The sequence below is a fragment of the Numida meleagris genome, chromosome 1, assembly GCF_002078875.1.
Source record: "Numida meleagris isolate 19003 breed g44 Domestic line chromosome 1, NumMel1.0, whole genome shotgun sequence".
Taxonomy (NCBI): Eukaryota; Metazoa; Chordata; class Aves; order Galliformes; family Numididae; genus Numida; species Numida meleagris.
In genome coordinates, this window is record NC_034409.1 from 22,794,741 (window position 1) to 22,807,909 (window position 13,169).

At 36.3% G+C, this 13,169-nt stretch overlaps 1 protein-coding gene across 12 annotated transcripts in view; it reads left to right on the top strand.

Moving 5' to 3' along the window:
• Positions 1-13,169, top strand: part of CADPS2 (calcium dependent secretion activator 2) — a 318,188-nt gene that overhangs the window by 190,083 nt on the left and 114,936 nt on the right. For all 12 annotated transcript variants that reach the window (XR_002434478.1, XM_021384806.1, XM_021384801.1 and 9 more), the window contains 2 exons: positions 6,697-6,763; positions 12,527-12,635. Coding sequence is in view for 11 of the 12 variants with exons in the window: in XM_021384806.1 (XP_021240481.1) it covers positions 6,697-6,763; positions 12,527-12,635 (176 nt within the window). In the remaining variant the exon portion in view is untranslated. The remainder of the gene's footprint in view (positions 1-6,696; positions 6,764-12,526; positions 12,636-13,169) is intronic.

Consider the following 13,169-nt stretch of genomic DNA (forward strand, 5'->3'; position numbering starts at 1 on the left):
CATCCACAAAAGCTTTACCTCACAGAACTGACTCAAGAGAACAAGCTAGTATATGCTATTCTGAACTGAGATTTAGAATGAGAACTTTAGTCAGATTGCAAACAAGCATTTGCAAGTATGTTCTGATAGCCATAGAAGTATTTCAAAATTCAGTGAATGTCCCCTTGTCTACTTTTCATGACTTGTGGGTACAGAAATTCTTACTCATTTCATCTATTTTCAGATAACCAAGACCACTACCTAAGTTTGGAGTATTGACACTGTAGGGATATGATAGAAGTAATTAAGATAAAAAGGGCACTTCCAATGGGTAATTTGCAATGCTCTGAAGCTGAAATATACTCTCAATAGGTTACACTGGATCCATACAAGCTACAAGGGAAATAAAGTCACTGAATGTCATAGTGAAATTGCAAAGACAAATTTGTTTAATCTTTCCCTTTAGAGCATTTTCTTTTTGTCTTTTTAATTCATTTATGATTTGCATCTTGAACATATGCAGTCAAAAGGCTGAACAGCCTTTGCAATGCATTTTCCATTTCTCTTTCTGGAGTCAAGAGTTGCTGGAAGACTTTCCTGAATGCTTCTAATGCTGTAGTACAATCTCAGATTCTGAAGAGTTAAGCTAGAACTTGTTGAACTGATATGTTTCAAAATTTTGGCAGCATTCTAAGATAGTGTTTCTAATTCATTAATTTTAGGGATATTTTAAAAGTCAAATGATCAAGAATTTAAAAAAAACATTAAAAATATCACAAATGTCTGAGTAAACGCCTTCTGTGTGCACAAACTGAAGGAAAGTATTAGTCTAATTCATTATAATAATTCCTGTACTTCTATTCAAGCAACAAATATGAAAACCAGATGTAACATATTTCCTCATGCCTTTGCAAGGTCTGATGTACTAAACTATAATGACTTTTAAGATTCCTACTAGTGATAATCACAACAAATGTTATGAAAACACAATTGTTGATATTTAGGATTAACTCTGATGAGGTCCGTGTTCTTTATGAATTTAAGGTTATATCAATTCAAAAGAAATGCATTCTAGACAGTGGAAAGAAATACATAATTAGCCAGAGATAATCAAAACCAAGTAACGTACCTAAAAGAGTTCGCCGCTTTTAATGACCTCTCTTCCAAAAGTTGGCTATTTTCAACACAGAGTCTCCAGAATTGAAGTTGCATCAGTTGGCAGCTTATTTCATTGATCTTTTAATACCAATGTGACACTGAGCCAGAGTGTTTTAACTGATTCCATCAGTGGCAGTGTATGACCTAGCAACAAAAGTGGGTTTTTCATATTAGCAGGTCCTTGGCCATTTAGATCATAAATAATATCACTGCCTGCCTGGAAAAAAGGTCACCGTTTTTTCTATCTAATTGCAGTGTCATGTACTTGGAGTGAGATGGAGAGGTGTCCAGGCTGGATGCCTCTTTTGGATGCTCAGGATGAGTTGATTTAAGACCTGGCAATATAAAGAACCTCTGATACACCACAACTGGATGCTCAAGGGAGAGAAGTGCAATTGAAACTTTTTCTAGTACATCAACTTGAAAAAAATTAAATTCAGATTGTCACATTTAAAACCAATCTCTTAATTGTTTCTTCTTACTCTGCTTCATTTCACCTCACGGAGCACTTTGTGTTCACAGACTGCAATATTTTTAGAGGAAATTAAACTGAGAGATGAGCTCCAGGACTGCACCATATATGTGGCAACAACTATTCTCTATCTGGTCCCTGGGATCAGGATAGCTCTGCTCAAAAGTAAACCACATCAGAAAGTACAGAGAGTGGATGTCTAGTCCTCCGTAAACGTTGTTCCACAGTTGTGCTGCATTACCTGTTTACATAACAATTAAATTACTTTGGAATCAGAGCACTTTCTGCATTTGTGTTGTGTCTGAACAATATCATTCTTTTGTTACCTGGAATTCTTTCAAGGCTAAAGGATATTTTTTTGTCTTGATAAACATTCTCTCTTTACATACCAAACATATTTCATGATATGACCTAAATTGGATTAGTAATTCTCAACTTGCCATTGCAGTTACTTTGCAGACTCCGTAAGTACTGGTATGCATATTCACAAATGCTGAAGCGCTTTAGAGTGCATTGAGTTATCACTGTTAAAGAATCAAAGAATCCAAGGATGTCTGATTTTCCAGCATATCTATATCCATTTATACTGTGAGAGAAGTTGTTTAGAAGGGAAAAAAAAAAAAAGAAAAGAAAAGCTCATTTTTCTATTCATATTATGAGTATCTTGCTCATTGGAATAAATGGAACTGTGTGCTGTGGTTGGGGTGTTTGTATTACTTGACATTCTTCAAGTTTTCTATATCCTTAGCAGTCATAATTATAATAGAAGTTTAGGCTGATTTTTTTCGTTCCATCTGTTGAAGGCTTATTTAGTTCTCTTTCTCAAGAGCACAGAAGGTACTAAAATGAATCTGAGAATGTTTACCGCTAGGTTTCTTATGACCCAGGTCATATTGTTGTCTTGAATCAGTTTTCTCTCTCGTCCTCAACTGAAGGCAAAAAATGGCTTAATCTTGTGGGGTTAAATAAAAGAAGGAATGCGGTGCAAGGAAGATTCCTTTTATGCAAGCGTGCAGGGATGACTGAAAGTGCCTGTGGGCATTTGGTCCCCATTGGTTCTCACATCGAATGCAATGATGCCCACAGATAGCCTGTATTGTTGTCAGCTAAATGGGATCATGAGTGTCTGAAAGGTGTTTGAGAATGAACTGAAAATCATTTTCACAAGTGGATGATTACTTCTGCCACATGTTAACCGAACTCTATCAGAATGGCCCAGATTTTTGAGACTGCATTAATTGCTCTTTCAACCTTGACTGAGGTTTCTCTTTAAGAAAGGCCTTTGCTGGACTAAACTGCTACGCTTATTGATTTTTCTTTCTATATTTTTTTCATTGTTTGTGATAAATGAAGCTTTTTACAAGTAGAGAATTTATCATTCAAGATGTAGATGGATTGCTTCGTTCCTTGGAATAAAAAGGCTCGTCTAAAAGTGATCTCTGTAGAAGTAATAAGTCCTTTCTCATTTCTCCAGCAGTGAATAGCTCCAGTATTCCACACTCAATTATGTTTTTCAGCTTTTCATTAGTGCTGATTTTTTCATCTGAAAGCAGAACGCTGCACTCTTTCGGTGTGGACTTAGAGCAAATAAGCTGCCATCTTCTTTCCTGTGTATTCCGCCACTTAATTGAAACTGAATAATAATATTTAGTGATATGGTTTTGAATTTTTGTAATACAAGAAAATGCGCTTTGAAAAATATTCAACCCTTACATATTTAAAATTCCAGTGATGGTCGGACTTCAGTAAGCAAATGTGTTCCATTCAGAAATTGTTCTGTTTGATTTTACCTATTATACTTCCAGAGTAAAAAGTGATACTAACAGAGATGAGTCGATATAGGAAACATTGTTATCCAAGTGCACTTGGTAGTAGCAATGGAATTACTTTTTTATTTCCCAGAAAAAAATGAACTTTAAATATTAAGTATTTATTTTTGTATGATAGTGCAAGTACTGTGAAGTACAATCAGACAAATCTGTGTCTTAATGCTGATCAGATTTGTGATTGAGGGAAAAGAAAGAAGGCAGTATTAAATCATGTTCAAAAAACTTAAACTGTAGGACTGTTTTTAAGAGTGTAAGTCTTTGGAAGGTGAGTGCATGGTTTATACATTTGGCTGAGTATTAATACTGTCAGAAAAACTGGCTTTAAATTCTTTACATTGGTGTAGCACTCAGTGACTCAACGTACACAATTAAGGTCCTATGTTCTCTGTGCTGTAGAACAGCAGATGTAATAGTCTTAAATTACTGGAAACTATGTGAGTAATATGAAGATTGAAAAAGACAGCCAAGCATATGAATACAAACAATACACTTTCTAATGTGTCCTTGTACCATCATAGGTGTTATGTATACATATTTGTTACAATATTAACATTTTTTTTTACAGAATAGAAGTATGTCATATTTACGTATTGCTATGGACATGAGAGAACCAATCCAATATCTTGTCAGTTAACTGACTGAAAAAGCTGCAAAACACAGTCTATTAAAAAAAAAAAGTCAAAATATATATATTTTTTAGTGATAAGCAATTACTGTCCTGGTGCTCAGATACAGGAAAATCATCTCCATGTCTTTCTTCCTGGTGTATGGCTTAACTGTAGTAATTAAGAACTATTTTTGATGCTCCCAACTTTACAACCTAAATTAAAGACAGGAAAATTGTAGCAAATTATGTGATTAATTTTTAGGAATATTGTATTGGCTGCTTCTGAGTATCAGCTGCTTCTTGGTTCTGCATGTAGAGACAGACAGCATCTGAAGGAGTGGCTGCTGTGTGTTTATTAGTGCCACTGAGGGTATTGAAAATAATCTGTACAAACAATGCTGTGCATCTTTTGCACTCTTTTCTGGCTGGAGAAAGTGAGCAAGGCTTGTAGGTGAATATAGATACTGATACAGTTAGAGAAATAGCAAGCTGCAGCTCCGTGTGTTCATGACTATGAGAGGCTGCTGTGCTTTGTGGTACTGACATTTAACCAAGACCTGTGAAAAAAGATGCAATTTCTCATCTTAAAACATTCTTAAAGTTAGCTATAAGACTTAGTTTACTTCTGAATCTGTTAACCTTCTAATTTTCTGCTCTAGTTGTGATGCTCAAGTGTTATTTAATTCTGTGAACTAGCTTTGGTAGACTTTTTCTCTTCTAGACGGGAACAGCAGTTTATACAGATCCTAGATATTGTTGTCCAAATTTAACAGCTTTCTTAGGTCCTTTGTTTCCCATTTATTTCAGTGAAAAAGAGAATCTCAAACAGGATTTAGAAGTCTAGGAATTTGGCTCCTTCTGGGTATAAACCTGAGATTTAAGTCAAAGTGTTAGTCTCCTGATTTTTCAGGAGCTCATAGACTTGAAATGCGCCTTGGATATATCCCCTGTAAATGACTGAAACTTTCTTCACCAGAAAATACTGTCACTTGAAGAGGAATTAGTAACATAAGGTTATAGCTGTGTGTTTATAATGATTTACAAAACGAAGTGCCATAACACTGTGAACTTCTGTACCAAATCCTAGATTTGTGTCATGAGTGCTTTTTTCTTCGTTACCTAACCTGATCTAAGAACAGCATGTATTAATGTTATTACTGTTCCAGTCCTTGTTTCCCAAGGAAGCTGTTATTTAATACCTTAACTGGAAGTGAAATCACTTCCAACTTATAGGAGGAATAATAAGTGCATGTTGTTTTTTAATTTTTTGGTATCTTTTCCTTTTTTATGGTTATGAATTTGATGTAACTTGTGACAGTTCTACCTGCACTACAGAACGATGTGTGCTATATCTTACAGGAAAACTACGTAGGGCAAAATGTCTGTGTCATAGTAATGGGGGAGCCATTAATTAATCTGAGAAACCACCATAGTTAATGAGAAGCATTATGCTGAACATTCATGTTAAATGAAAATTTGTTCTTTGTGGCATCTAAAGCAGGGAAGAATATATTGGATTATATGCCCAGGACAGGTGTAAAAAAGATTTTGCCTGCATCTTACTTGCATGTTTCATGTGAGTGGTTGGCTGATCGCTCTTTTTTTTGACGCTGAGTTCAATATCTCAAGGCAACAAAGCCCCAAATGACTTTAGAAAGTAGAGAGCAGCAGACTCTCATCTTACCAAAAAGGCACCTGTCCACCCACCAACCATCCCACCAACCAGCTCCAATCATCGTCATTGTAACTTCTCCATGATATAGGATGTGATAATGCCAGCGTTCCTTGATAACAACATGAATCTGCCTTTTGCACACCTAGCTGTACTAGATGCCCTTCAGTGAGACTGGCCAGCCTGAAGGGATGTCTCATATCCTTTTAAGCAGCTTGTCTTTACTACTCATAGGCTCTTTCTAACAAGCCCACTGCTTATCCTTTTCCTCTCACTTTTGTTGTTAACAACAGTGCAACATGACCATAGTGGCAGAAAAAAATGTTACTATTACGCTATAAAACTTGCTCCATCTGGGTGCTTCCTCTGTCACCAAACAGTATCAGCATATTTGGTTTTATCTTACCGCTGCTTAATGTTTCTGGTTATATTGTTGTAGACTAGAAATTGCCAAGGTGATGAGAAGAGTTTTTTTAAATCTATGAGTTCTTATAGTATGTTTGGGAGATTACACACTTACTTGTTCTGGAAAAGATAATAATCTTGCTTGCTGACATTTTGTTATTTAAGCATTTTTCCAAGCTGACACTATGACTGGCTTCTCATAGACTAGAGAAACACTGGGAAATCTATGGAAACTAAGCACCAAAAGAACGCTGGGGAATTAAACTTTTCTAAAATTCAATATTTTGGTGTAATTAAAATTGTTCTACTTTAAGCTATTTTTTTAGAGTCAATTGGTAAAATGTAAGTGATGAGCAGGTTAGTCTTCTTACACAGGAAATCATTTGTTTCCGCATTTTTGTTTTATTATTAAAAAGCCTAGTTTTTAATGAAACTGAAGAAAAAAATCATTTCTTAGATGTGAGAACAATGAAAAGAATCTCAATAGGTAAGTGAATACACTCGTAAGTGTTGCATCCTCCTAATATCATGCTTAGTATTAAAGGAAAAAACATTCTTACTATTTCCTTTCCAGATATTTGTATGCTCTAGGACAGAAGGTGTGGAAGCGGTGGAAAAAGCGCTACTTTGTTCTTGTTCAGGTTAGTAACCTGCCTTGAAATGTAATTAAAACATATTTATTCTCAAATGTATGTTGCCTGGAGCCATTTATAAATCACTGTCTTCTTCACTACTTCCAAGCCTCTTATGGGATACAGAGTTCCCAAGATATATGTATTTTTTTTTATGTGTACGTTTGTAGTAGACAGAAGATTTACATATATAAAGTTTTGTATATATAAGTCAGTGCCTACACTGAGCAATGTTTCAGCTGCAACCTAGAAATTTCAGAACGTTGCAACCTTAAAACATTCTACCGACGGCTTGCTATCAACACTCAATTTAACATAGTTATGTTTTTAAAGTGGATTGTACTTACTGTTTCCTTTATTCTATCTCAACAAGAATTTCCTGCATTTAAAATTAAATAAATGCAAAAATAGTTACCATTAAGCACTTTTTCCTAAATACTTTTTTGAATACTGCTGTTTTTGTTCTATCTTGCAGTATTAAATTGGATAAAATCTAGTTATGTAGTGATTATAGAAAATCTAGTGCAGGATTTTTTCTTGGCCACAAAAATGTGCTGGACTGATAGTTCATAACCTTTTGTCCAAACCTTGAGCTGTGTTTTCACATGCTGATGAATGTCAGCGTTAGCATGAGACTAATACATTAGGATTTTATTTGAGTTGTCAAAACTGAGAAATAAACAACTGTTGTGAGTCTTTGGCAAAGTGCATATTTTCTGTTTGTGCTTGTCTTCAGATGGCAGTTACAAATTTAAAGTTCTTCTTTTAGTTCAGAGAATACTGTTTTTCCATGTGTCCTTTATTTTGCTGACAGAAAAATGTTAAAGTGTGAGTCTCCCATAACATTACACAAAGGATGATGCCTGTTAACAGAATGAAGGCTTCTAAAGACTGCTTTACAGAAAGCCTGACTCTTTTTTTTCTACCATTCTGTCAGTCATAGTCTCCTAGTCTCTTTCCTACTCCTAAATCCTGAAAGTTGTAAGGATGCTAAAAAAAAGTACTGAACAAGATCTTTAACAAACTAAAGCTAAAAGATGAGAGTGTTTGCATCTTATTCTTGCTCAGCCTGATGTTAGTGCAGCGGGAATTGGCTCAGATACTGATCGTAGATTCATAGAATCAGAATTATCAAGATTGGAAAAAAGACCTCCAAGATCATCCAGTCCAACCGTCCACTTATAACCAGTATTTCCCACTAAACCATGTCCCTCAGTACAACATCTCCAGGGACAGTGATTCCACCACCCCACTGGGCAGCCCATTCCAGTGCCTAATCATTCTTTCAGAGGAGTTATTCCTAATATCCAGCCTGAATCTCCCCTGCACGAGTTGAGGCTATAATAATTTATGATAATTATTTGAGTAATGGTTATAAAGTTGAAAAGGATTATGTGGAAAAACTAGGAAAGTAATTTTTGGTTCTGATCTTACCAAGATTTTCTGAGTATAGATGAAAACTTATTTTGAATTTACTAAGATTTGTGAAGCTCTCTGTATAGGATAGCTGCTAACGCATAAAAGTGAAGACAAAATAACTTCTTGAAGTTACAGGAAAAAGGAAAGACTGGAGTGCTGCCCTGTCCTTCATACTCTTCTTTTATACTCTTCCTACTTCACAACCTCCCTTTCACAAAAAGAAGGACCTTGTTCTCTCCCTCCAAACCACAGGTGCCACCGGATTATTAAAGATGCACACACCTAAGAGACCCGTGTTTTTGTGTGTGACATGGAGAACAGCCAAGTGAATTTTAGCTGTCTTCCACTTCCTATGCTGAAATTGAAATACTGGAACAGAATATTACAGGAATTTTCCAACTGTGATGGGATTTGGACATCTATGTCATTTTGAAGCACCTACCAACTCAATAAGGCTGTATCAAAAGAACTGTGTTAAATCAATATTTACTGTCCAGGCAGATCTGGCTCATTTATATAGTCTACACGATACACACACTTACAATAAGCTGAAGTCAATATGTGTGAAATAAACATTCAGTAATGAATATCAGTCTGTTGTATTGATATATCATTGATGTTTTGATGATTCTTCCTCCATACATTAGCTTTTAGCTTCTGTTGGTAAAATATTAAGGCCATGGAATTCAGTTGTAAGACAGAAGATATCAGTATGATTTACACATGCTTTGGAAAATTAAGTCAGGTATGAAATTAGAGGAGTAATGTTGATTTTTCAAGAGAGTGAGTAATGTGCATCTTTGTTACTGCTATATGTATTAAAAATTAGTAGTGATGTGTGAAAGAACAGCATGATGCTAGAGAGTTACAGATCTAGAAATATTAACCTCTTCACTGTATTGGCTTTTCTTCCTTTTACAATCCAGTCATTTCTCTAAACAGCTGTTCATTTTAAACTAGAAAAAGACAAGGATATAACATGGTAGGTAAGAAACTTCAGCTGGACGTGCTGTGTTTTACTTTGTCCACTGATAATAATCTTCCTCTAGTAATCTACATACAGATTAATTTCTGTCACTTTAATTTCCTTTGTTGTTATACTTGAAAAGTCATATGCTTAACGGATAATTGTTTTCTAAGCAGCCCAGTTATGCGGGCTACTTCATGCAGCTGAACTCCTGCAGTGGGCTGCCTGTTTGTCCTGTAGCAAAGACCACAGTCAGGTTCCTGGTTTGCAGTGAGAGTTCCTCCTGGCACACTGAACAGTGTCTTTCTGCACAGTGGGGGCATCCCCTAGTGCCACTGCCTGTCTCTGTCCATCGTGAATGCACAGGTTTGTTGTCAGTTTCCCACTTTGTTATAAACTGGGCAAAACATCTGAAAATTAGGTGTTTGGATTCCTGGAAAATTATGAAATTCAGTTTAAGAATTGGATTTCCTCTTCTCTTGTCAAGCATTACTATTTAAGAAAGTGGCTTGATTATGTTTTAAAATGTGTTCTGTATTTTTTGCTACAATTTTGTATATCTATTATCCCATGAAGTACTGACAATAATTTGCTGACTTCTAACATACAGCTTCATTAGCTACTAGAAATACACATGCAGCCAGACACAGATCTATTAAAAAAAAAAGTTGTTGTTTCTGGTGGTCCTCCCTATAATATCTGCAAGTGGCCACAGTTAACAATAAGGAAGAGGATTTAAGAGATTCTGAATGTAATCAAGATAGGCAAGTTCTGTATTTATTTATTTTATTTGAATGTTTTCCCCTGGCAATTTTTTTTCTGGAGTTTTTTCTGTTTGTTTCTTTGGTTGAGAGACTTTAAAATATGGTGAAATGGTAAAATGGCAAATGGTGAACTGTAAGACACTTTGATGTCAATATTTCTTAGTAAATTGTTCTGTTTAAAAAAGCACGTTTGAAATATGTTTTTAAAAGTAAAATCAACAACATTAGAATCTCTGTAATAGTGGTAAGGTTAAAAATCAGCAGAGACATATAGCTCAGATTTTCCACAAACTGATCCTCAAATGATGCAGTAGAGGAGAAAATTTGTAAAAATGGGATTCCTACACATTTCCATAATAACTGTGTGCTGGCTTCATTTTTGATAGCTCAGTGTGTCTATATAATACGGTTAAAGAATTGTTGACAAGAAAATGTGGGTGACGTGTCTGCCAAGTTACTTCGACCAAAGTTATTCGACCAAAAAGAATAATTTGAAAAAGGGCTTTACTGCAGTGTCAGAAATCAAAAATGAAATCAGTCAGTTCAGTTTGCAAGGGAGGAAGGAGCTGTCATGAAAGGCAATGATAGCTGCAGAGGGTTTAGAGGTGTGACTACCTAGTGTTCTCTCTGTGGTTGTGCATGATATCATTCTTAAGAATATAAACAGGGAAATACCAAGCAGTACTGGAGGTGATATTGCTGCTGGACCTAGATGGAATTACACAGTTGGGGCTGAGCCTGTGTCAGGGCCCTGAGGGCACTAATGACCTGACTGACTCTGGCCATTCCTTGGGGACTTCCCTGACCCTGCCCACAAATACAGGCCATTGTATCAGCTCCCAGGCCACCATTTCAACACCCAGGCCATCATTCCCAACCCCACAACACCACAGCAGGCCGGTCTCCAGCTCCCCATAGCCCTGTCCATTCTATCCATGGGCCCCAATGAGGCTATGGCCTGGCCTAGCCTGTACTATCCCTGTCCCCAGGGAGGTGCCTGGTGCCCAGGGTCCAGGGCCATCCCGCTGCCTCTCGACTCCCTGCTGGTCACTGGGCCTGGGTCAGGCCCTGACTATCAGGCCCTGTCCTGTGGCCTGTTTTCTTTGGGTTTTCTCTAAATGATTTTTACTAAAAAGCCCTAATACTTAAAAATGGCACGCTATTTTCAGAGGAGTGTTATGCAGATAATAATCTCACGCCTTCCATTCTTGTTTTCCATAAATATCAGTCATATCAGTCGTTTATAAAGGGAGTCAAAAATCTTCAGTCAGTGACAGTTGAAGTCGCTGATTGCTGAGGTGGATTAGTGTGCAGGTCCAGCACCAACTAATGTACGAGTGAAGCTGAAATCGGCTGTTTTATGTCAGAAAGATTCATTCCTGAAATTGTTGCCAAAGAAGTAGATCTAGAGAACTGTTAGCTAAGCAGTGAACAACTAAGATCAGGACACTCCATCATCTGTTAGACAAGCTTCTGGCATGTATCCTTGCATCCTTGCATAATTTTGCAGATCTAAGAGGTGATATTGTAGTTCAAAACAAGTCAGATGTCCAGACATCCTGCAGTTCTTGGAGACAAGATTTTCACAGGCCCATGTGGAATCGCAGAATCATAGAATCGTAGAATTGTTCAGGTTGGAAAAGATCTTCAAGATCATCAAGTCCATCCGCAACCTAACCATACTACTCTAACAACCCACCACTAAATCATATCCCGGAGCACCACATCCAAATGTTTTTTTTGTAATTTCACTTTCTTTAAGCTTCCAGTGTTTGCAGATTCACAGGGTCTTTTTTTCTGGTCACCCTTTCTTAGTCTTTCCAGCTCTTTAAGGTTGTCAACATTTCAACTTTTTGCCAGTGACTGCTTTTCCTCCCCCAGCTGTTAGATTCCTCTCCAAATATTTTCAGTCACATTTTCCTCAGCTCTCCTTATTTCCTTCTAATCTGTCTATGGAGTCTTAAATTATGAGGTGACAAATCCTCTTTTTGTTGCTTTTTTTTTTTCCTATTGCACTCAATTAGAAGTAACTGACATTGTTACAGAATTCAGTACTGTACCCAGTGAGCTGAGCAACCTGGAAATGACTATGAGTAGAGGTGCAGAAGATGCAGAAATTAGGCTTTATAAAAGCAAACTGAATGTTCTAGTACTTACAGTCTTTATGTCGAACTGGTCAGTTACGTGTTTGTCTTTCCAGCTGCACTGTAAGTGTTGTGGCAATCCTTCTGCAGAGATTATTTTTATATGTAAAAGTCCTATTATTTCCTAACTTCTTAGAATACAGAACCTTTTTTTCCTCACGCAGTAGACTGAGCTGTTTCTTTAGTACCAAGTATTTTCCCTGGCAGAACTTACTTTGATTATTTTCAGTTGTTCACAAAGCAACAGCCTACGATATGTTGTATTTCAGAAAACTGCAAGGAGATGTGTTTATGTTTTTTTTTTTCCATCCGTTTGGCAGGAAGGGAAAAAAATACAAAGTTGTATACTGTAAATATTTCTGAAAAAAAGTGTGTTTTATTTCTTTAGCACAACCAAGATCTAATTTAAGCAGTGTATATGAATTGTGAAACAGCTCTGGAATGGAATCGAGCAATTAAGAATTCTTTTCTTATTCAGGTTAGCCAATACACATTTGCAATGTGCAGTTACAGAGAAAAGAAGTCTGAACCTCAGGAACTGATGCAACTGGAAGGATACACTGTAGATTATACAGCTCCTCACACAGGTATTTTTCATGATAGTGAAACATGATATGTTTGTATAAAACAGCTAAATTGATTTTATTCGTTTTGATCTAGTACTGAAAACCACCAAGGCTTTTTTTTTTCTTCCGCATCTAAAGGTTTTGCAAATATCCCGTTAAGATTTTCTTGTGTGAAAAATCATGAGTTTAGAAAAAGGCTTGCTGTCAGAAGAAAAATAAACTCACACTAAGATTGCCTGAAACATTATAGGGCCATGTAATGATACAAGAAAAAATTACAAATTCCAGTCAGTATTCACTTTTTAACTGTGGTTTTGATGGTAGAATCATGTAGCAGTATGAAGTATATTTTGAAACGATTTGGAAAAGATGATTGATGACATTGGTTGCAGAGTAATAAAAAAATAAAATAAAATTGCAGATAGCAGAAAAATCAACCAAATTTAGTAATATGACAGCAGAAGGAAGTTGAAGTTACTCATGTAGAGAAAAGAGATTCTGTTGTACATAAACACTGGAGGATTATGAATTTAAGAGACTTCTAATAAATTGAAT